The 21,629-nt window shown below is 51.6% G+C and overlaps 1 protein-coding gene and 1 pseudogene across 2 annotated transcripts in view; one reads left to right on the top strand and one right to left on the bottom strand.

Annotated features, from left to right (window-relative positions):
- The window catches only part of MYO1F (myosin IF), a 32,780-nt gene that overhangs the window by 7,667 nt on the left and 3,484 nt on the right, over positions 1 to 21,629 (bottom strand). For both annotated transcript variants that reach the window (XM_036315316.1, XM_036315317.1), the window contains exons 2-19: positions 16,481 to 16,618; positions 15,899 to 15,988; positions 15,723 to 15,817; positions 15,219 to 15,306; positions 15,023 to 15,112; positions 12,863 to 12,994; positions 12,614 to 12,748; positions 12,266 to 12,398; positions 11,784 to 11,980; positions 11,093 to 11,173; positions 10,913 to 10,999; positions 9,323 to 9,409; positions 8,665 to 8,832; positions 7,459 to 7,544; positions 5,138 to 5,219; positions 3,592 to 3,698; positions 3,037 to 3,135; positions 2,796 to 2,940 (exon numbers count right to left, since the gene is read on the bottom strand). In XM_036315316.1, the coding sequence (XP_036171209.1) occupies positions 2,796 to 2,940; positions 3,037 to 3,135; positions 3,592 to 3,698; positions 5,138 to 5,219; positions 7,459 to 7,544; positions 8,665 to 8,832; positions 9,323 to 9,409; positions 10,913 to 10,999; positions 11,093 to 11,173; positions 11,784 to 11,980; positions 12,266 to 12,398; positions 12,614 to 12,748; positions 12,863 to 12,994; positions 15,023 to 15,112; positions 15,219 to 15,306; positions 15,723 to 15,817; positions 15,899 to 15,988; positions 16,481 to 16,618 (2,040 nt within the window). The remainder of the gene's footprint in view (positions 1 to 2,795; positions 2,941 to 3,036; positions 3,136 to 3,591; positions 3,699 to 5,137; positions 5,220 to 7,458; positions 7,545 to 8,664; positions 8,833 to 9,322; positions 9,410 to 10,912; positions 11,000 to 11,092; positions 11,174 to 11,783; positions 11,981 to 12,265; positions 12,399 to 12,613; positions 12,749 to 12,862; positions 12,995 to 15,022; positions 15,113 to 15,218; positions 15,307 to 15,722; positions 15,818 to 15,898; positions 15,989 to 16,480; positions 16,619 to 21,629) is intronic.
- Positions 9,561 to 11,788, top strand: LOC118659203 (annotated as a pseudogene).

Genomic DNA, 21,629 nt, shown 5'->3' with positions numbered 1-21,629 from the left:
TGTGCAAATTACCAGTCTTTTCTTTCCATTATAAAAAATTCCCACTAAGCTTTTACCTTTGTAAATTTTATCATTCAAATTGCAGTCTCAAAATGTGCAGCCGCAGTTTTCGTCAAAATTTGATTTTACCTTCTATAGTCTTAGTGCTAGCTTTATTTTGTCTATCTTTTGCAGTATCTGTATTATGTTTCTTTCAGAGTCAGATTTTACAATCTGCCAGTAACAGGCAAGATAGATTCTCTTGCTTTCCCACCCATCCTCCTATTTTTCTTCCCCTCCCTCTCTCCATTTTTTTCTTATCGGTTACAAATTGAATTGTTTCAGGTATAGTTTTAGCCATAGACAAATTTGGTTTGTGATAAGTTTCTGTTAGTAACAATATTGACTTTGAATGAGATTCCACACTTTTTATTTTTTTGGAGCAAAGTGCATCCATAGGGAAAAGCTCTAGGAGGTAGATGTGGACAAATTCGGCGACAAAATTTCCCAACCTCCCAAGACAGACTGTTTTCGTATCTGTGAAATCTCAGAGTGTCCACCCCTCTGTGTTGTTTGGATTGGTGAGAGAACAGTTACCTTTAAGTACTGTAACTTCAAGGGAATCATTTCAACAGTCTCCTGGTTGTCTCCAGGTACCAGCAGAGCAGGTGCCAGGGGGCACCTGGCTGGCCCTGCCCTGGCCCTAAATACCCTGCAAACCTTTCCTTGCTGTTCCAGCTTATCCCAGACTGGGAACCTAGGATTTCACCTGAGAATCTGGTGAACTAGTTAAGCTCATTGAGATGGTCATCTCCCTGTTTGCTTTCCAACCTCACATAGAAACAGGGCCCAGGCAAGCCCTTCGGGGATTCCTTGCCCTGTTTTCTGTTGATTTTTTTTTAAAACTGCCCCCTGCCCTAACTGGTTTGGCTCGGTGGATAGAGCGTCGGCCTGTGGACCAAAGGGTCCCAGGTTTGATTCTGGTCAAGGGCATGTACCTTTGGTTGCAGGCTCCTTCCCAGCCTGGGCCATAGTTGGGTTGTGTGCAGGAGGCAACCAAAACACATTGATGTTTCTCTGTCTTTCCCTCTCTCTTTTACTCTCCCTAAAAACCAATGGCAAAATATCCTCGGGTGATCTCACTCATTTGTGGATTATAGAGAACAACATAGAGTGATGAAAAGGGACAGACCCAAAGACTGAGAAACAGCGATCAGGCTATCAATCCCCAGAAGGAAAGTAAGGGGAAGAGATCAACCGAAGGACTTGTATACATGTATATAAGCCAAACCAATGGACATGGACAACAGGGGGATGGGAGCATGAGTTGCGGGGTGGGGGTGGGGGGGAGGTTGGGGGTTAATGGGGGGGATGAGGACACATTTGTAATACCTTAACTAATAATAAAAAAAAAATTAAAAAAAACCCCAAAAACTTCCCTCTTGCCCTGACTGGCTTGCTCAATGGTTAGAGCACCAGCCCATGGATTGAAGGGTCACGGGTTCGATTTCTAGTCAAGGCCATGTACCTCAGTTGCAGGTTCCCCGCCCCAGTAGGAGTTCATGCCAGAGGTAACTTGTCTCTCACATCTCATCGATGTTTCTCTCCCCCCTCCTCCCTCCCTCTCATTCTCTCCAGAAATCAATGGAAAAACTATCCTTAGATGAGGATTAAAAAACTCCAGCTTTATTGAGATATAATTGTCATATAACACTCTGAAAGTTTAAAAGTGTACATGACTTGATTTGATACACTTCTATATTGCGAAATGATGACCATATAGGTCAGCTAACACATCCATCGCCTCCCATAGTTACCATTTCTTTTCTTTTTTTTTTTTTTTAAACATATTTTATTGATTTTTTACAGAGAGGAAGGGTGAGGGATACAGAGTTAGAAACATTGATGAGAGAGAAACATCGATCAGTTGCCTCCTGGACACCCCCTACTGGGGATGTGCCCGCAACCAAGGTACATGCCCTTGACCGGAATCGAACCTGGGACCCTTGAGTCCGCAGGCCGACGCTCTATCCACAGAGCCAAACCGGTCAGGGCACCATTTCTTTTGTGTGGTGAGAACATTGAAGATCTCTCTTAGCAACTGTCAGCTGTATAATACAGCATTGTTCACTCTTGTCACTGTGCTGTACATGACTCCCCAGGACACATTCCTCATCATTGCTGGGTTTGCTTTCCCTGCACTCAGAGGCAGCATAAAGTGGGTGGTGCTTCCAGCGTTTTGATAAAAGGCTCAGAGCTGATGTAGCTCACTGGAGGGATTGTTCCTATGTTGGAGAATGTGCAATGAGGTTTGTCTTTGATGTATCAGGACCCGAGGCTAGTTCTGGATAAGAAAAATGCCACTTTGACATGAATCTCAGGCTCAGGGACCTGATGTGTTCATGAATGAAGGAGTGAAGGAAGAAAAGAAGACGGAGGAAGGAAAAAAAAGAAAGAAGAAAGGAAACGAGACAAAGGACATTCTGGATAAGCCATGCATCCTTATTCTTTACAGGCACCCATGTGTTTCTCTACTTGCTTCCTGGCCACCAAGGACTATCCAGCTAATTTAGGTTTTTCTGATCACCTACTACATGCCAGGCACTGTGCATTGGATTTTCTGTTCTGTCTAATCCTCAGCCCAGTCCTGCACGGCAGCTTTTACTCTCCCCACTTTCCAAATGGAGAAACTGAGGCTTGGCAGGGCGAGGAAACATGTTCAAGATCACACAGTGGCCTGAAGAGCAGGGCCTGAGCCTATGCAAGTGATCCAGGTGTCTTGTCTGTCTGTCTGTCTCTCTCACACACACACTTACTGACTCAGGGTTCTTGACGAAGACCTTGGTGCTCCCCATCTGGTACTGGTCCTGTTCCATGTTGACTGCACGCAGCAGGTGCTGGACGCCCTGACGCTCGTCCCCACGCCACCGTGGCCATGTCTGGGGGGTCAGAATGGCGTACCTGGTGGCAGAAGGTTTGGGAGGGTTTGAGCAGGTGGCTCAGCTGGTGATTATTCTGCAGGTGGTGGTTAGGGCTGGGAATGGCGGGGCACCTCACCTCTGCAGGAACTTGGCGAACTGGCGGCGATAGGCAAAGCCTGCCCTGCGTACCCTGATGTTCTCCTTCAGGCCCAGGTACTCAACTTGGTGCTTGACCCTGGAGGGAAGGCAGCCTGAGTCCCCTGGTGGGGGCCTCCCCAGTCCAAGGGGGGGGGGGATATCTGCTGGAGGCAGTATGGGGGCTGAGGTATGGGGAGGGAAGTTCACCGCTGGTCCCAGCAAATCAGTTCTGTGGAGGGGGGGGCCTGGGTTCTGGGATGAGGGGTCTGTGTTGGCTCTGTGGCCAGTCACTTCTAGAGTGGGGTCTAGGGACTGTGCTAGTCTCTGGGTCATCCTCCAGTCAGTCTGGGGCTGTCCCTGGGGTCAGTGGGGGTCTTGGTCTTTTCTAGGTGTAGTCCCGAGGCGCTGAGGGACTTTGCAGTGGTCCTAGAGGTCAGCCTGGGTTAATCCTGCGATGTCATGCAACCCCAGAAGGGTTCCGGAGGAAGGGTCATTTTTGGGGATAGGCAGTGTGGATTGGTCAAGACGGTAGCCAGACCAGGCTGGGGGTCACCTGCTCTCCTCCCAGTCATGGGGCCTCTTGGTCTCGTTGGGTTTGATGCAGCGGATATAGTGGGGTGTGCACTTCTTCAATGTGGCCACCAGGTCATTGGCTTGTTTCTGAGGCAGAGGAGAAGGCAGGGAGTGGTGCACAGATAGGCCCCTCTGGCCCCTTTCTCCTCCCACCCTGGAAATAGACCCAGGAGACAGACACATTGTGTGTGGACAGGGACTGGCCAGTGTTTGTTGATGGAGTACTAAGTCCTTGGGGAAAACATGTCCCTCAGAACATCCCTGCCTATCCTCCGGAGACCAGTACTTTGGAGGTAGGGAATCCTGTGTATGTGCCTGAGACATCAGCCTTGGTTGTGCCTTTTAGTCCCTCCGTGGAGACTAGAAAGGAAATTGTTCCAGGTGTGGGGACTGGCGGGAGCAGCAGGAGACCCTGGTGTTGATCATGGCTCTGCTGTGTGATCTGGGCCAGTGACTGCACCTCTCCGAGCCTTGGTCTCCCCATCTGCCAGATGGGACTAGTCCCACATGTGTAAAGTATCCTGTATTTGCTACCAGCACTGACAAGTGCTCAATACATGGTTATTAAATATTACTATGCTGCTCTGGCTGGTTTGGCTCAGTGGATAGAGTGTCAGCCTGTGGACGGAAGGGTCCCGGGTTTGATTCCAGTCAAGGGCACATGCCTGGGTTGCAGGCTTGATCCCCAGTAGTGGGTGTGCAAGAGACAGCCAATCAATGATTCTCTCTCATCATTGACGTTTCTGTTTCTCTGTACTCCCCCTTCCTCTCTGAAATCGATAAAAACATATTTAAAAAAATATTACTAGGCGGACACACCCATGTTCATAGCAGCACTGTTCACCATAGCTAAAAGGTAGAAACAATCCAAGTGTCCATCAACAGAGGAATGGATAAGAAAAAGCAGTATATCCACACAATGGGATATTATTCTGCTTTAAAAATGTAGGAAATTCTGACCTACAACATGGATGTGCCTTAAGGACATTAAGCTCAGTGAAATAAGCCAGTCACAAAAGGATGAACACTGTGATTCCACTCACAGGAAATCCTTAGAGGAGTCAGATCCATAGAGACAGAAGTAGATGGTGGGTGCCAGGGGCTGGGGGAGCGGGAAGAGGAGTAAGTGTTTAATGGGGACAGAGTTTCAGTTTGAGAAGACGAGGAAGTTCTGGAGATGATGGTGGGAGTGGTTGCACAACAATGTAAATGTACTTGATGCCACTGAACTGTATGTACACTTAATGGTTAAGATGGTATATTTATGTTATGTATGTTTTATCACAATTTTTTAAAAGTGGCAAATGACCAAAAGATAAAAAAAAAAATTTAAGTGATGGTTCACTTCTGGATTTAGGGTGTTAAGGAGGGGCCATGGAGGAAGCTGGCCCAAGCCCCGAACCCCAGAGCTGGAAAAAGACTCTGCTGGTCAGAGAGTGCCAGAGGCGGGAGGAGGGTCTGGATGCAGGAGAGAGAGACACAGACGTCCGCATGCCCAGCTCCTCCTGGCCTGCCCTCAGGCTCACCTTGATCTTGGAGCCAGCAGTGCTGGGGCGGCCCTTCTTGTCTACATCCAGCTTCTCGGGGAAGAGCATCCGGAGGAAGGCGCTGGGCAAGGAGAGAGAAGGGGTTGGAGGTACAGCTGGACCTTGGTTTGCATTTCCCGGAAGTGGGGCTGTTTCGGGGCCTGAGACCCAGAGGACATTCTGAAAGGTATAGCTCTTTCTGAATGTGGAGGGTGAGATGCTGAGAGTCAGAGGGTTGGTTTTGTTTTTTTGGTTCCTTGATTATTTATTTGCTCTGTTATTTCTTCCACGACCACACAGGACTTGGTGTAGCAAGTAAAGCAGAAAAAAGTTAAATGAAGTAGGAAAATACATCCAGTGATGCAGCATCTTGGGCAGCAGGAGCAGGACCCCTCATAGCAACCATGTTACACACACAGGATTGCATGTAGGATGTAACCATGTTTGTGACTGTCAGAGATGGACACAACCTAAGTGTCCATCAGCAGGGGATCAGTTAAATACACTCTGGTACATCAGGCTCCCTCTCTCATCTTCTCAGCGAGATCTTCTCTGGCCACAGAATGAGTGGACTGCTTAATAAATACCGAGTATATCTCCCTCTCCCTTCCTCTCTGAAATCAATAAAAAAAAATATATATATATTTAAAAATTATATTTGTAGCTTGAATTCTATTAGATGTGGAATGTATTGGACAGCACTGCTCTAGAGCAGCAATTTTCTTTTTTAGTTTATTTTTTATATACTTTTATTGATTTCAGAGAGGAAGGGAGAGGGAGAGAGAGAATTAGAAACATTAATGAATGAGAGAAAATCATTGATCGACTGCCTCCTGCACGCCCCCGACTGGGGATCAAACCCACAACCCGGGCATGTGCCCTTGACCGGAATTGAACCCAGGACCCTTCAGTCCACAGGCCAACGCTCTCCACTGAGCAAAATCGGCCAAGGCTAGAGCAGCGATTTTCAACTGGTGTGCTGCAAGAAATGTTAAAACATGCAATACCTAACTAGTCAGGAGCACTGATCTCTTTTCCCTTAGATCAGCGGTTCTCAACCTGTGGGTCGCGACCCCTTTGGCAGTCGAATGACCTTTTCACAGGGCCGTTCAGATATTTACATTACATATCAGGTACTTACATTACGATTCATAACAGTAGCAACATTACAGTTATGAAGTAGCAATGAAAATAATTTTATGGTTGGGTCACAACATGAGGAACTGTATTTAAAGGGCCAGAAGGCTGAGCACCACTGCCTTAGATTGTCAAATTAAAAAATGACAACCACTTGCCCTGGCCGGTTTGGCTCAGTGGATAAAGCGTCGTCCTGCAGACTGAAGGGTCCCGGGTTCAATTCCGGTCAAGGGCACATGCCCGGATTGCAGGCTCGATCCCCAGTGGGGACCATGCAGGAGGCAGCGGATCAATGATTCTCTCTCATTCATTGATGTTTCTAACTCTCTCTCCCTCTCCCTCTCTGAAATCAATAAAAATATACTTGAAAAAAATGACAACTACCAACACAGCAATAGCTGTCCAGTGTGAATGAATCAAAAGTATACCTTATTTTTGTCAGATTGGCAAAAAATATGTTTTGTTTTTTTTGGTGTGGCACAGAATTTTAGTAATCAGTTTATGTGTGCCATGAGATGAAAAGGTTGAAAAGTGGCTGCTGTAGACCAATGAATCTTAAACTCTGACTTGTATATGGGTCCGGGGTGGCGGGTGAGGGTAAGAGTCTTAGTAATAAAATCCAGATTTTGGTTCCATCTGCCTGGGGTCGAGCCTGGGATTCTGCATTTGTAGCCAGCTCAGACGAGGCCCAGGTGGCTTGCAGGAACCACTTTCAGCCCTTTCAGAACCACTGTCTGTTCTAGATTCTATTTGCCTTTTTTCCTAGTTCAATCTGTTGGCTCAATGACAGCAGCTGACTTGTGTCATCCATCCTTGCAAGTTCAAATGGTGACTGGTCCACAGCAGAGCTGAACACAATTTTGAGGCATAAAAAGCCAAAAGATGGTACCCGGCATGCTGCTGTGGTCAGGGAGATAGGTCCATCTGAGTTAGTACAGAAAACGCAGGGTGCGGTATGTCCTCACTGCATGGGAAGGGAAGCTGTCGGCACCAATGCTTGAGTTTGCAGAGGGAGCGCTGGAAGGGTCACTGTTGAGTCAGAACCAGCCACTAGAAATGCTATCCTGGCCGCACAACCCCCCCTGGCAAAGTCTGTGGCGTGATGGAAGCTCTGGGGAAGATGGGGTGGTCCCCGGGCCTCCCCCATCTGCAGGGGTGGGTTCTGCCCAGATGTCCCCACTTACTGCTCACTGGTCTGCATCAGCTCTATGAGGTCGGAGAAGAGAACATCTCGGTTCCTCTCACAAAAGCCGCTGACGTTATAGGAGACCTGGAGGGAGGTGGCATGGGGGGAGTGAGGGGCCGAAGCCAGGGTAGTAGGGGGGCTATAGCCCAGGTGGTCATGGGGTGAGAGAATGAGGGTAGTAGCTATGGTTCAAAAGCGGGGGTGTGGAGGCAGCAGCATGGGCCTGGGGTCTCTGGGCATCTGATATTCAAGTTGAAATTGGAGGGTGGGAGCTGCAGTCTGGGTTAGAGGTGAGGGGAAGAGATGGTATAGGCCAGCGTTGGGGATGGGTAGGCTGCAGCCTGGGCAGAAGGTCCCTGGGGTGGGGTGCTGCTCCTTAATTTAGAGTTAAAAGGTCAGAGCATCTGTGTCGTGGCCAATTGAGGGTATGGGAGGCTGTGTCAGGGGCAAGTTACAGGCGTGGCTGGAGATCCTAGTGGATTGCAGCCAGGCTTGTGGGCTGCCGTCTAAGGTGAAGGCTCTTCGTGCTGGTTGTGGCTATTCCCTGGCTCAGGGGACACAGGAACTCCAGCTCATTTTAGGGACTGGTGGGCTGTAGCAAGCTGACCACAGAATGGAGGCTGTCTCTGCCCATGTTAAGGCCAGTGGGAGAGTCTGCAGTCCTGTCAACTGGGGAGGGAGAGCGTGGCCAGGGTGGGAGGCCAGTGGATTACTATGGTCTTGGGGAGGGGCCTGTCGGGGGGCTCAAGCCCATTGTGGAGGGTGGTGGCTTGCATTGTGGGCCTGGGGTCTCCAGGTTGGGGTCAGAAGATTGTAGGCTGTGTCCTGGATCATGGATTAGTGGGTCTTACCATTTAGATTGGGGCCTGGGGGTCTGCTGCCCAATATAGGGTCATTTGAGGGAGTTTCTGTCTTGTAAGGAGGAGCTGTCCTGCTAGTAGGGGGGCTGTGGCCTTGATCAGGGGCCAGTGAGTTTCTGCAGTTCTGACTGAAGGCCAATTTCTGGGGGTCAGTGAATGGGCATCTGTGTTTCTGGTCCTTTGGTAAGGCTGGAGAAGGGGGTGGGTAGCCCTGGATGGGGGAACCCAGGAGCTCCTGTTAGGAGGTTGAGAGGCTGCAGCCTTGACACCCAGGGTCTGAGGAGGTGCCACTGGGGGCCACTGGGGCAGTGGGGTGGGGGAAGGCAGGGGGAGGCGGGTCTCACCTTGCCAGCGTAGTGGTGGATGACGAAGCCGGCACTCCAGCTGTTGAAGTGCTCGTGGGTACCCACGGCCACCTGCAGCTTCTGCTGCAGTGTCTGGTCGGCGCCACCGCCTGTGGCGTGCATGGTGGCACACACGTCGTCCAGGACACTCATGATGCCTGGGGGGCTCTGTGGTCATGGGGAGGTGGCAGTCGCTCAGTCTCGCCCTACTCTGCCCAAATCCCACTACAGGGACTTCCCTGGGATGAGAGTGGGGGTGCTTTCCAAATATAAGAGCAAAAGGTGGTGGTGGGGCACAAATCTGTGTGGGGGGCTGCTGTGGAAGCTCCCTGGGGTGCAGGATGGGGTGAGGGGCCCCATAAGAGATCCATGCCTTGTCACCTTTCCCAAATGGGGGTGTCTGGTGGGAGACCTGTCCCTGAGCACACTGACCCCTCTGTCCCTGGGCAGGCTGCCTGGGGGAAAGTTTGTTGAGTGAATAAGTCAAAGGGGAGCTGGTGGGCAGAATGAATGGGTGAGGTGGCTGATGGGATGTGTCAGTTGTGCTCCAGGGTAAAGAGGGGCCTGTGGGGACCATTACCCCCTCCCTGCTCTCTCAGGTCTCCTAAGCTCAGCTCTGGGGCTCATTGAGACCCCCTAAAGCTGGCCTGGCTCTTACCAGCTTGTTTTCAATGAGGTCACAGACGATTTTGTTGTTGAAGTACTGAATGGGGGTCCAGCGGATGCCCTCCTGGACATACTCCTCCTGGTGGTGGCAAAGGGGGCAGGGATGGGGTTGAGTGTCTGGACAAAGCTGTGCATTTCTAGAATGTATGCTCAAGGACGGGTGAAGAAAGTGGGTGCTCTGCCACCCTCTCTCTCTTCAACAAGGTGGCTGAACAGCCTCCCCAGCAGATGCAGAAATGCAGATCTTTGTGAAGACGCTGAATAGCAAGACTATTACCCTCGACTTCTCACCCAGTGACACCAGTTAGAATCTCAAAGCGAAAATTCAAGATAAGAAGGGCATCCTGCCTGACTAGCAGCGTCTGGTTTTTGTGGCCAAAGGGCTAGAGGATGGCCGCGCTCTCAGACTGCAGTAACCAGGCCGTTGGTGCATCCTCTGCAGGGCTGCATCATGGAGCCCTCCCTCCGCCAGCTTGCCCAGAACTACGACCGACTGCCTGCGACAAGATGATCTGCAAAAGCGTTCCACCGACCTGCACCCCTCATTGTCAACTGCTGCAAGAAGTGGGGCCACACCAGCAACCTGTGCCCCAAGAAGGAGGTTCAATAGGGCCCCTCCACCACCTCCTTGCCCACAGGGCAACCTCTTGCCTGAACTTTGGCCACTGGGCCTCGATAAAGTTTCCTTTTTGTTGAAAAAAAAAGAAAAGAAAAAAAATGGGGCAGGTACTCCCTCCAAATTTCCCCTACATTCTCATCAGTTAGGACTGCCTCCCGTAACCAAGCCCATTGCCGTTGCGTGGAGCAGGCCGCAAGTGTCAGCCCTGGCAGCCCTCCATCAGAGGAAGGAGCTGGTGGAGAAATACCCAGCTCCCTTGCCCCTTAGAGTGCCGAGCCTGAGGTCTGCTCTGTAAAGCTGCCTGGGGTCCAGGAGAAGTGAGCCCAGTTGCCCGAGTGGAACCTGGCATTAACACACCTTACCGGGGCTTAAAAGAACCCTCTCTTGCCTCGGCCAGAGCGTCATCCTGTGCATTGGAAGGTTTCAGGTTTGATACCCAGTCAGGGCATGTACTTAGGTTGTGGGTTTGATCCCCGGTCTGGGCTTGTGGGAAGCAACCAATCAGTGCATCTCTCTCACATTTATGTTTCTCTCTCTTTTTTCCTTCTTCCCCCTCTGAAATCAATTAAAAAAAAAAAAATCTCTCACTGCCTCACTCCTTTCCTGGCCTTTGCCCTGAAGGCTTGTGTGAGGCTCTGCTTCTGTGGATGGGTAGAATGAAAACATCAGGGGTTTTTGTTTGTTCTGTTCATGGTGGCCTCCCTGGCACTGTAGACAGATCCTGGCATGCAGTAGGTGCTCAATAACTAATTGTTGAAGGAATGAACGAAGAGGTTATTCCCCAGCACTTCTCAAAGCTTTAGAGGCGGGAAACCTCTCCCGAGAAAAATCTCAAGGTGGAGCCGAGGGGCCAGTAGAGAGATGGAAATAGAGGACCGGGTGTCTCCTGGGTGTTCAGTGACTGTCACGGTCCTGCCTCCAGCAGTGTCCCCTGTTCCCGGCCAGCTGGCTGCTCCTGCTCACCTGCTCAGCCTTCAGGGTGAGTTCGATAAAGATCTGCTGTAGCTTCTCATTGACAAAGTTGATGCAAAATTGCTCAAAGCCGTTTTTCTGTGAGGGAGGAAGAGTGTTTCCTTCAGTGGGCCGGTGCCGGACGCCCAGGGTCACGGGGACAGGGTGTGTGACTGGGAGCAGAGACCGTACCTGGAAGATCTCGAAGCCATAGATGTCAAGCACGCCAATACTGTACTCTTCCTGGGGCTTCTGCATAGCACGGTTGATGGCCTGTGATGCGGGCAGGGACAGGAGGTGAGTGCCAGCCTGCCGCTCTCTTGTTAGGCTCTTAGTCATGTCACCAATTTTTCTCCTGCCTCCCCCAGCTCTGTGCATACCCCCATTAGTCACCCCTGTGAGGAACCCAGGTGTTAGAGCATCAGGTTCCTGCCTTGGGCGCTGGCTCTGCCCCTTAAAAACTCTGCCTCTATTTTCTCATCTTTAAAATGGGTGAATAATAACAACTATTTTATGGTTTTTTTCGAAGACAAAGTGCATGTAAAACAGTTACAAAAGTAAAGGGCACACACTAGGTGTTGTGTAATGTGAGCTACTGATGTCATCATTCGTTACCTTGACACATCCATCCCTGTTGTCCCCCACCAGTCCACCACTTGGTCCTCCAGACAGCCCTCCTCTCGGCTCTCAATTGCACCTACCTGTCTTCGTCACTGCAGCCCCTCTCCCAGCCCAGGCCTGAGCTCCATGCCACAGCCAGAGGGAGCCCCTCAGTCTTCCAGATGGCCACCACCTGGCCCTGCTTCTGTGTCCCACGGCAGGGAATGGGGGGGTTGTGATAGTCGAGCCTGCCTCTCCCACCCCTGGACCCCGCCACACTTGCCTCCACGAGGAAGTCAAAGAGACGGGAGTACAGCCCCTTGGCTAGAGCATCGCGGGTGTAAGCTGCCTGTTCCACGTTCAGGGTCACATCGATGGACTCGCTGCGCCCACCCCAGCGGCTGTCCATCTTGCGGCTGGTCAGCTTCTCTTGTAGCCGCCCACTGTCGATGCCCAGCAGGTAGGCAGGAAAGGCCAGGACTGCCGGGCAGGGGGTGGGGGGCAGCTGGTCAGGCTCTGTCTCTTTCAATGCTTCTGTCTCTCTCTCTCTTGCCCAGTGACACTGAAATTGTCCTCATGGGTTCCCACCCCCCTGGGGCCCAAAGTAGGAGGATGTATTCTCTCTCTCTCTCTCTCTCTCTCTCTCTCTCTCTCTCTCTCTCTCTCTCTCTCTCTCTCTCACACACACACACACACACACACACACACACACACACACACACACACACACGCCTGCTCCGCACCCTCCCCGGCACCCATACTCACGGTCCACACTCTCTACCCTGGCGTAATTCCCGTCTTCACAGAAGCTGATGTTTCCCAAGTGCAAGATCCCCGCCACGAGCTGCAGGACCAGCTGCTGGACGTTGGGTGGGATCCCGATGACCTGCATGGCGCTCTGTGGGCATCACGAACACAGAGCCTGTGCCACCAATCCCGACCTCCACCCTGTCCCCTGGGTCACAGCACGGACCCAGGACACCTGGATCCCTGTTTTACCTCTTTCACCTGCTCGCTGTGTGACCTTGAGCAAGTCCCACCCACCTCTGGGTCTCAGTTTCCTGACTTGTAACATAAGAGGTTGACAGGGTTGGAGTGGCAGCTGGTGCTCACCACGGTCTCACTGAAGTCGCTCCTGTCATCGGTGCCGTCCACCTTGTAGGTGTCCGATTGGTTGAGGTAGTAATAGTAGTCGGGGGTCATGAGCCCCAGGTTCTGCCGCTGTTCCTGGGAGGCTCCTTCCAGCAGCTGGAGGGTGAGTGATGCTCATGCACAGGACCTGCACAGGCCGTGTGGTCCCCCAGGCCTCACTGCCCTCCCTCTGTCACCCACAGGCTCTAGGTGGGGCCCCCCTTCTTGCACCTGGTAGTAGATGTGGAAGTTCCTCTCGTTTTCATTCTGCGTGACCACGCGGGATTTCTCCAGCAGGAAGTTGGAGATCTTGCCCCCATCTGGCTCCCCGCCACGGCTGAACTGAATCTCAAAGTACTTGCCCTGAATGTGAGAGAACCCTGTCAGCCCCCCCACCCCCCGCCCCAGCCTGGAGGTATAGGTGGGGGGAGGACGGGGCACGGGTCTTATGAGCCTGGCCTCTTTCCTCCTTCTACCCATGTGGCTTCAACTTGCTTTCCTCTCCCTATCTCCCATGTATGCACTGCTTGTCTTTTCTACCAGCTCCTCTCCAGCCTTTGCTTAAGCCCTTCCTGGGCTAGGAACGCCCTTCACTCCCTCTCTGATGATTCAAGCCACCACTCAGGGCATCTGCCCTGTGCCTGGCACACGGAAGTACCACATTTATTGACCAGGTCCCAATTCCACAACACAGAGGCCTCAATGTCTCCATGGGATACTACTGGTCCCAATGTTCCCGAATGTCTCCCACATTTTGTCCCTGAACCCAGAGCAAGGACCCTACATGACCCTTTTTTGGTCTCTGACACCATCTGGGCTCTTCTCTGGCCAGAGGTTGGAGGACAGATAAGCTCCATTACTTGTCCTTTCTGCCACCTCCACCTAATAGCAAAACAAATTACAGCATCGTACTGCACAAACACCTGTAGTATATGACTTATTCTTATTCTATTGCACAATAAAAGTATCTACATATATATAAAAGCCCAGGGGCAGAACGGCAGAACAACCAGATCGACCAGATGACCGGTGGCTATGACATGCATTGCAGCAGCCAACCAGCCTGATCAGGGCTCCAGTTGCCACCCCCCCTCCCCCGCCAACCGCCCACAGCCCCTCCCTCCCACCGGCCTGTCCGGATGGGCCCCCATCAGGGCCAGCCGGCCGGACCCCACCTGTGCACGAATTCGTGCACTGGGCCTCTAGTATAAAATAAAATGTGCTTATACATTTTGAGATTTGTCCATGTTTTGTGGTGTATCAGTAATTGGAAAACAACACTGTGTGATTCCATTTAAATGAAGTTCTAGAACAGCTAAGATTGATCTATGGTGAAAAAAATCCAGGCAGTGGCTGCTTCTGGGCAGGGTGGAGTAGAAATCGACTAGAAAGGGACAAGAGGGAACTTCTGGAGCCACACAATGTCTGTATGTTGGTAGGGGTTTGGGTTGCACAGTGTACGCATTTTTCCAAATTTAGATTTATGTGTTTTGCTGCAAAGTTTACTTTAAAAGAAATAGAGAGCTGCACATTTATAATGGACTATACTTAATGATCTGCATGCTGAAGTGTTTGGGGAAGGTGGAGGTATGGTGTCAGCAGCTTGCTTTATAGTGCGTTAAAAAGAAAAGATGGATGGAGATACAGTAAAGCAAATATAGTAAAATGTTAATGATATAGGAGATGGGCATACAGGTGTTCACTTTATTGTTCTTCCTACTTTCCTGTGTACTTGAAATTTTAACAATAAAATGTTGGGAAAATACTTAAAATATAACTACATTATATATATTAGAAAATAAAAATACAACTAATAATATTTTGGGAAATAATAATCTTATTAGTGTGTGGAATTTATTAAGTCATTCCCACATGTAAGCAGGCATTATAATGAAATTGTTGAGGTCTATGAGATGGATTTCAATATCATTCCCACATTATGGATGAGAAAACAGAGGAGACTCAGGAGGGTACATTGGTTCTTTTTTTGTCCAGGCCACATCTCTAAACAGTGACAAAACCAGGATCATAACCCAGATCTGTTGACCTAGTCTGTCTTCCATTAGGCCTAGCATAGCACCTGATGCAAAGAAGGAGCCTAAGGATCATTTCTTGAAAGAAGGATGAAGGAAGGAATAAATTGGACCTGAAATGGGACTAGGGACAGATGTGGCATAGTTGTAGACAGGGGAGAATTTTAGAATGCGACACAGATATGTCATGTTCTGCACATGGGGGACTCTTTTCCAATGGGCAATAAGCAGGTGGTGCGTGTCCCATCCAGGAGCAGCTATTTCCTGTGATCTTGGGAATACAGGTAGAGGTGTGTGTGTGTGTGTGTGTGTCAGCGTGGAGGGCATGGCTGCTCCAAAAGCAGGGCTGTGAACTCACAAAACGACTGGAATTGTTGTTGCGCACGGTCTTGGCGTTGCCGAAGGCCTCGAGCAGCGGGTTGGACTGCAGGATGATGTCCTTCACATGCTGGGGGCAGAGGCAGGTGGGGGCGAGGTCAGGTCGAGGCAGGTGTGGAGGGATAACATACCATGAGCCGGAGGGAGTCTGCCCCTTCTCTCTGTCTTTGCCTCACCTGGACCTTCTCGCCCCCGCCAGACACTTTGGAGATGTAGCCCATGATGTATTTGGCTGCCACCGTCTTCCCAGCTCCACTTTCTCCACTGGGGACGGGTGAGGCAAGGAATGGTCAGTGGCCAGGGGTAGGAGTAGGGGTGGGGAAAGTGCCCTTTTTAGTGCCTGATTGTCCATCCATCCATCCATCCATCCATCCATCCATCCATCCATTCCCTACTGTCCTCAAGGGACTATTCCAGGCACTAGGGACACAATAATGAACAAGACAGATCCAAATCCCTGCCCTGCTGGAGCTGACATATAGAGAGGAAAGATGGACAGTAACAGAATGGATAAATAAAATATATCATGGGTTAGAGGTGTCAAGGAAAGGAAAGCAGGTGGGGGACAGAGAGGGACAGCAAGTTTCTGTTTGGATCAGGGTTCCAAGTAAATCTCCCTCCAGTGGTGATGCTGTTTGGGCGGGGCCTGGGCAGGAGAGTCTGGGGACCCCTTTCCATACCTGATGATGACACACTGGTTTTCACAGTCGATGAGCATGTTCCGATACATGTTGTCGGTGAGGGCATAGATATGCGGGGGATTCTCATACTGGGCCTGCCGGGGAAGGCAGGTCTCAGCCCGGGGCTAGGAGCCAGGGCCCCGGGCACTGTACCTCCCACCCCGCCGTGGTCTCACCGCGCCCTGGTAGAGGTCGATCTCACGGTCAGTGAAGTAGGGCATCTGCTTGAAGGGATTTACAGAGATGAGCACGGAGCCAATGTAGGTCTGTGGGGTGGTTAAGGGCCATGCAGTGTCCTGGCATGCTTTGTCTCTCATGGACCCTGTCCCCTCAACCTGCCCCCCACGCCGCCCCCCCCCCCCCCTCCGCTGGGCCTCCTAGGGCCCCACTGCTCCGAGGATGAGATGGAGATACTCAGATGGGTCCTTGGTCTCTTAGGAAAAAACAGAGCTGGGTCCAGGATGGGAGAAATGGGGTATGTTGTAGCTGAGCTACCCCAAGACAGAGGAGAAGTGGGGTACACAGCCCCCCAAGCAGAGCCCTGCTGTCACTCCATCTGTCCCCTGTCCTATCACCCAGTGCTCTCGCTGCCCACCCCTCCCTTCATTCATTTGCTCAGGCATCTGTATGTCCCTTCCCTGCTGAACTCCCTCTGCCACCCTTCCCTGCGTCCAGCCACCACCATCCCACCTCCCTCGCCCCTCATCCTCCTGTTCCTCTGTCCCTTATTTGCCTGCCCCGCCCATGGCCCAGGGTACGAAGATGTAGTCATCCATGAAGCGCTTTCGGAGGTTGCCCACGATAGCATCCTCGGTGATCTGAGGCAGCAGCACCATGTCGTCCACGCCGCTCTGTTTCACATTGTGGCTCTGCCAGTGGAAGCGCTCCTTGCTGCCCTAGGGGTGGGAGCAGCGCGGTGGGTGTGAGCTACTGCAAGGGGGCGTGTGGGAAGGTGGGGCTGGTGCTCAGCGCCCCGCCTGGCTCACCTCCTGCCTCCCCTCCTGCCCCATCTCACACCAGGAGAGGTGGGCAAGGTCCAGTCCAGGCTCCCTCTCCCCAGGAGGAGGCAGGAAGAAGACAACTCCTCCTTCTCACATCCCTCTCAGCCTCCCTCTCCTCCCTTCCTCAAGCCCAGTCCTGTTTTCTCTGTGGCATTCGACCTGCTCCCACCCCTTCCAACTCGAGATGGCCTTCTTCCTTCCACTCCACTCCTCCTCTCTCGTGGTCATGCCTACCAGCCCGTTCCTCTGAGATTTTCTCAGAGCCATGTGCTCAGCTGCGACCTCTACCCTCTGTTCCAAGCTGTGACCCTGCCCCTCAGCTCCCACAGCCTTCCTGCCGCCAGCCACCAGCTTCTCCATCCTTAGTAAGTTTTTGCACCTTCCCAGGCCCCCACACTCTTTCTCATTTCCTCCCTCAGGTTTTCAACAGTTGACACCGTCCTTAGGCCCAAGGAGGAGACTCAGATACAGGCTTCCCTCAAAAACCCTCCTCCAGGAAGCCTTCTGGGAATGTTTTCTACTTATAGCCCGATCGAGCTCACCAGTGCCTGAGACACTTAGACACACGGGCTCTCTGAGGCCCACTCTGCCTCTGCTCAGTACGCCCTGCCGTGGAAACGTCTGGGAGACAGAGGCGCGAAGCTGGCACGGTGCTCCCCTGTCGGGTACACTCATGCTCCGGTAACATGTCCCTCCTCCGGAAGCCCCTCTCCCAGACCAGGCTCCTGGAGGGCTGAAACTGGGACTGAGTCCTTTCTCAGCCCCAGCAAGGAGGCCCTATTGAATATACAAGGGATGAGACCAAGAAAGAAACCCAGTTTCAGAGGAAGACCCCAAGAGCAAAGGATGCTGAGAAGCAAAGTCAGGTCTTCAAAGATGACCAGCATTTGCCGGACAGATTCCAGGGAATGGAAACAGGCATGGTGGGCAGAGGGCACTCTGGCAGGGGTCAAGCAGGAGGGTCAGAGTGGACAACTATAGGGCAGAGGTGAAGAATGAGAAGCCAGCCTCTCCTGGAGGCACTAGGGAGCCACAGAAAGTTCCTGAGCAGGGGGAGGTGCACGTTCAGAATCTGGACACACTAACAGCCAGAGAGGAGTTTGTCAGGGAATGCCCACAGACATTAAACATGTCCAGCTTTGTGTGTGGGCAGATCTAGGTTCTGATCCTGGCTGGGTGGCCTACCATCGCCGTGAGCCTCTGTGGCCTCACCTATAAAATGGGAGAAGCGGCTCACTCCCAAGGGTTGATGTGAGGAAGAACTGCTCTGGAGAGTGACGTGGGGCTGATGCTCTTCCCCAGCCTGAGTGGCTGTGAGGATGGGCCGGGTAGAGGGCACATGACCGAGTTACCATTCACTAAGCACCTATGATGTGCCCGACTCTGGGCAGGGTTGTCACCAATATTACCAGCAATTTTATAGCAACTCAGGGGGGTGTAGGTGGGAAGGGAATGGAGGCGCGGGGAGTGAGTGGCTTGGCACTTGACTCAGCACACAGCTAATTTGTTTCCAAGGGTGTACGGTTTGAGTCTAGGTCCAGTCTAGGACCTACAGGGTGTCTGGGCTGGGACTTGAGAGTTGAGAAGGGTTTTGATCATGAGCAGGAAGAGGGTGTACCAGGCAGAGCGAACCACCCAGGCAAAAGTGCAGATGTGCGACTGAGGCTGGGACGGGCCACAGAGGAGGGAGTGTGGGGGTCAGGGCTCGAACTCCTCAACCTGCTTCCAGTCTGAGTAGTCAGAGTGGGTTTCTCATATGGCAAATCTGATCTCTTCTCTTTGGTTTTTCTCCTGTCTGTGGCTTCCCATCACCACCCCATTCATCCATTCTACAAAGCATTCTTGAGCACCTACTATATGCTAGTAATTTAGGCCTTCAGGAGGAGCTCTTTCAGTTCTTTACTGAGTTGCCTCTAAGCCTTTGCAGATGCTGAGTCCTCTGCGCAGACACTCTTCCTGGCTCAGGGAATGCCTGCTCCGAGAAGACCTCTCTGAACCCAGGTCAGGTCAGGTGCTCCCTCTGGAGCCCACAGCCCACTGGGCTTCCCTCACCGTAGCCTCATACACGTTTGGACATCCCACACATGAACCTGATCTTCTGGTGTGTGAGCTCCTGAGCTGAGGGGCTCATGCCATGCCTGGCTCAACAAGGCTTCAGGGCTTATTTGAATGAATGCGTGAAGAAATGAGGGCGCGCATGAATGAATGGAGGGGAGCAAGATCCCAAAGAGCATTAATGCCAAGCAAAGGAATTTGGACTTGAATGTCTGTGGCTGGAGAGTTCTCAGCAGGGCCATATTGCCTCTGGAGACACTTTATGAACCATGGGAGCATTTTTAGTTGTCACAGGGATGGAGACGTGTCTGGCATTTTAAGGGGCCACAAGTGCCAGATTTACATTCAAATAATCATCCTGCCTGTAGCTCCCCCCCCCGCCCCCCGCCCCGTCGCCCCCCCTCCCCCCCCAAGCAGGCTTTCATGTAACTGACAAACCTGTTTATAATCAATCATTGAAACCTAGGACCAAATTTGATTTTATCTATAAACAGAAAATCTATATATTTTTACATGGTTTGATACCTATTGCATTTTTTAGGATCCCCCCCCCCCCATTTTTCAGGATCCCCACCCCCCCTGATTTTATTTTGTTCAGATGAATTTTTTTCAGAATTTGTTCGGACTTTACTGAGCACTGTTCAGCATTTGGCAGCTCATGCTGCTCCTGGTGGGGCTGTCAGCGTATTGAGACACTCCTGTGTCCGGGTGGAGCACCTGGTGGCCCCAGTGAGCTTTGTTGGTCCCCTGGCTGGAGCACTTTCACATTTATGCACACGTTTCATTATAAATGACTTTCTCCTCCATTTGTATGCCATAAGCGTCTATAGACGCTCGTGGTGGACCTTTTTAATTAAATTCAAAATATCATGGCAGTTAGCTGGTTAATTATTTTTGACACAATGGTACTTGGTATGTTTCACTGTGAATTTTATTTCAGGGCTTCAAGGGGCCTGTCAGGACTCAGGTGACAAGGGCTGGCTGGAAGAAGCCGGGAGCCATTGATTGCACCCCAAGCTACGGAAGGGCAGCATTCTTGCTCACTAGAGCCTGAGAGGGACCCCATGGAGAGCGTTGGTGACCTCAGGGTCAGAATTCAGTCGGGAGCTGTAGAAAGGGATCAAGGATGCTTTGGGACAGTCTGGCTGAGAAGGGGAAGATGAAGAGAGGTTGTGAGGAGAGATGGGGTCAGGGGAACATGTTTCCTGTTTGCAAGATGGGGAAACCAGAGTGTGTTGGTCCTGGTGGGGCAGGAGTGGCAGCGGGTAGGGGTGTGGATGGGTGGGGACTACGGGGGAACAGGAAGTGGATTCTTTCTCATAGGGATCTTGGGTGGTAACTGACTACAAGAATAGCAATAGCCCGGCTGGCGTGGCTCAGCGGTTGAGATCGACCTGTGTACCAGGAGGTCACGGTTTGAATCTCAGTCAGGCACATGCTCGGGTTGCGGGCTCAATTCCCAGCGTAGGGCCTGCAGGAGGCAGCTGATCAATGATTCTCTCACATCAGTGATGTTTCTATCTCTCTCTCCCCTTCCCATCCTCTCTGAAATCAATAAAAATATATTTTAAAAAAAGAATAGCAACAATAGTTAACAACCTATGGAGCACTTATTCTGTGCTGGACTCTGGTCTAAGCTTTTCCCGTGAATTCCCTCATTTAATTCTCTCAACACATGCTGAGGTCAGTACTATGATTAGGTCCTCTTTGCAGAGGAGAAAACTATAGCAGAGAGAGGTTAGGTGCCCTCCCCAAGGTCATATAGCAGGAAGGGAGGACCTGGATGAGATGCACAAGGCTGTTTATTCCTTAGCCTAGTCTGGGTCAGAGGTGGCTAGGGTTGGTGCTTTGGATCAGATGAGGATGGGGCAGGGACAAGAATGGTCCTGTCCAGGGTTTCCCTTTTGGGGTCAGCCCAGGCTCCGTGCTCCTGGGCCCCTCAGGCAGAGATGACACTCAGAGTCACTTCCTTTCTCTGAGGTCAGAGTCCACAAGGCTGGTGGTGTCTGGCTGGCTTTCCTGGCTCTGACGACTTGGTTCCTCTTCCTGTCCCTCCCCACTTCCCCACCTGGCTGAGTGGCCCTCTGCCGCTTTTAGTCCTTGCCATCTCTCCCTATGTCCCGCCCCAGGAACCTGGACCCCCAGATCCACTCCTCACTCCATGTAATCTCAAAACCCATGGGTTGTTAGCAGTAGATGAAGAGAGGGTTTTGCTCAAGTGGGTGCAGCATGTGGGAGGACTCTCAAGACTGCTGGCGTGGGGCCGGTTGGGTGTGAGGCCTGGCCTGGCAGTCGACTGATTATGTGACCCCAGGAAGCCACTTTACTTCTCTAAGCCTCAGTTTCCTCATTGGGAAAATGAATTCCACGATACGCTTCCTGCATGGGGTTTATGAGAGGAGTAAATGAGCTAACACAGAGAACAGATGTGTTGGGGTGCCTCAGGAAGGGCAGCTGGCAGCTTCAAGAGCATTGAGTGGAAATGATCAGTCTTTGACAACAGATATAGGAGCTGGCCAACATATACTTGTTGAATGAATGAAGTACCATAAGAATGAGATTGCCCCTGGCCCTGTGTCATGGCTATCCCTCTCTCTGTGGCCCTCAAGTCTCCATGGTTCAAGTTGAACTGTTTGTTCCTGAGTCTCTTCCTTGGAATGTGGGGTGCAATGAAGAGATTGTGGTCACAGTTGACCACAAGCCAAATATGACTCAACCTGCTGGGGTTCTTGTGAAAGACAGTCAGGGGCTCGAGGTGGCTGGGGTGGGAAGGGGAAGGTAGCTTCCTTCTTACTTCAGCTCTTCAGAGAGGTCTCCCCAACTGAAGGCAGAGGGCATGGGGTGGGGCTGT

The sequence above is a fragment of the Myotis myotis genome, unplaced genomic scaffold (assembly GCF_014108235.1).
Source record: "Myotis myotis isolate mMyoMyo1 unplaced genomic scaffold, mMyoMyo1.p scaffold_m19_p_6, whole genome shotgun sequence".
NCBI classification, from domain to species: domain Eukaryota; kingdom Metazoa; phylum Chordata; class Mammalia; order Chiroptera; family Vespertilionidae; genus Myotis; species Myotis myotis.
Note: the sequence above shows the minus strand (reverse complement) of the source record. Positions and strands in the feature narration are given on the sequence as shown.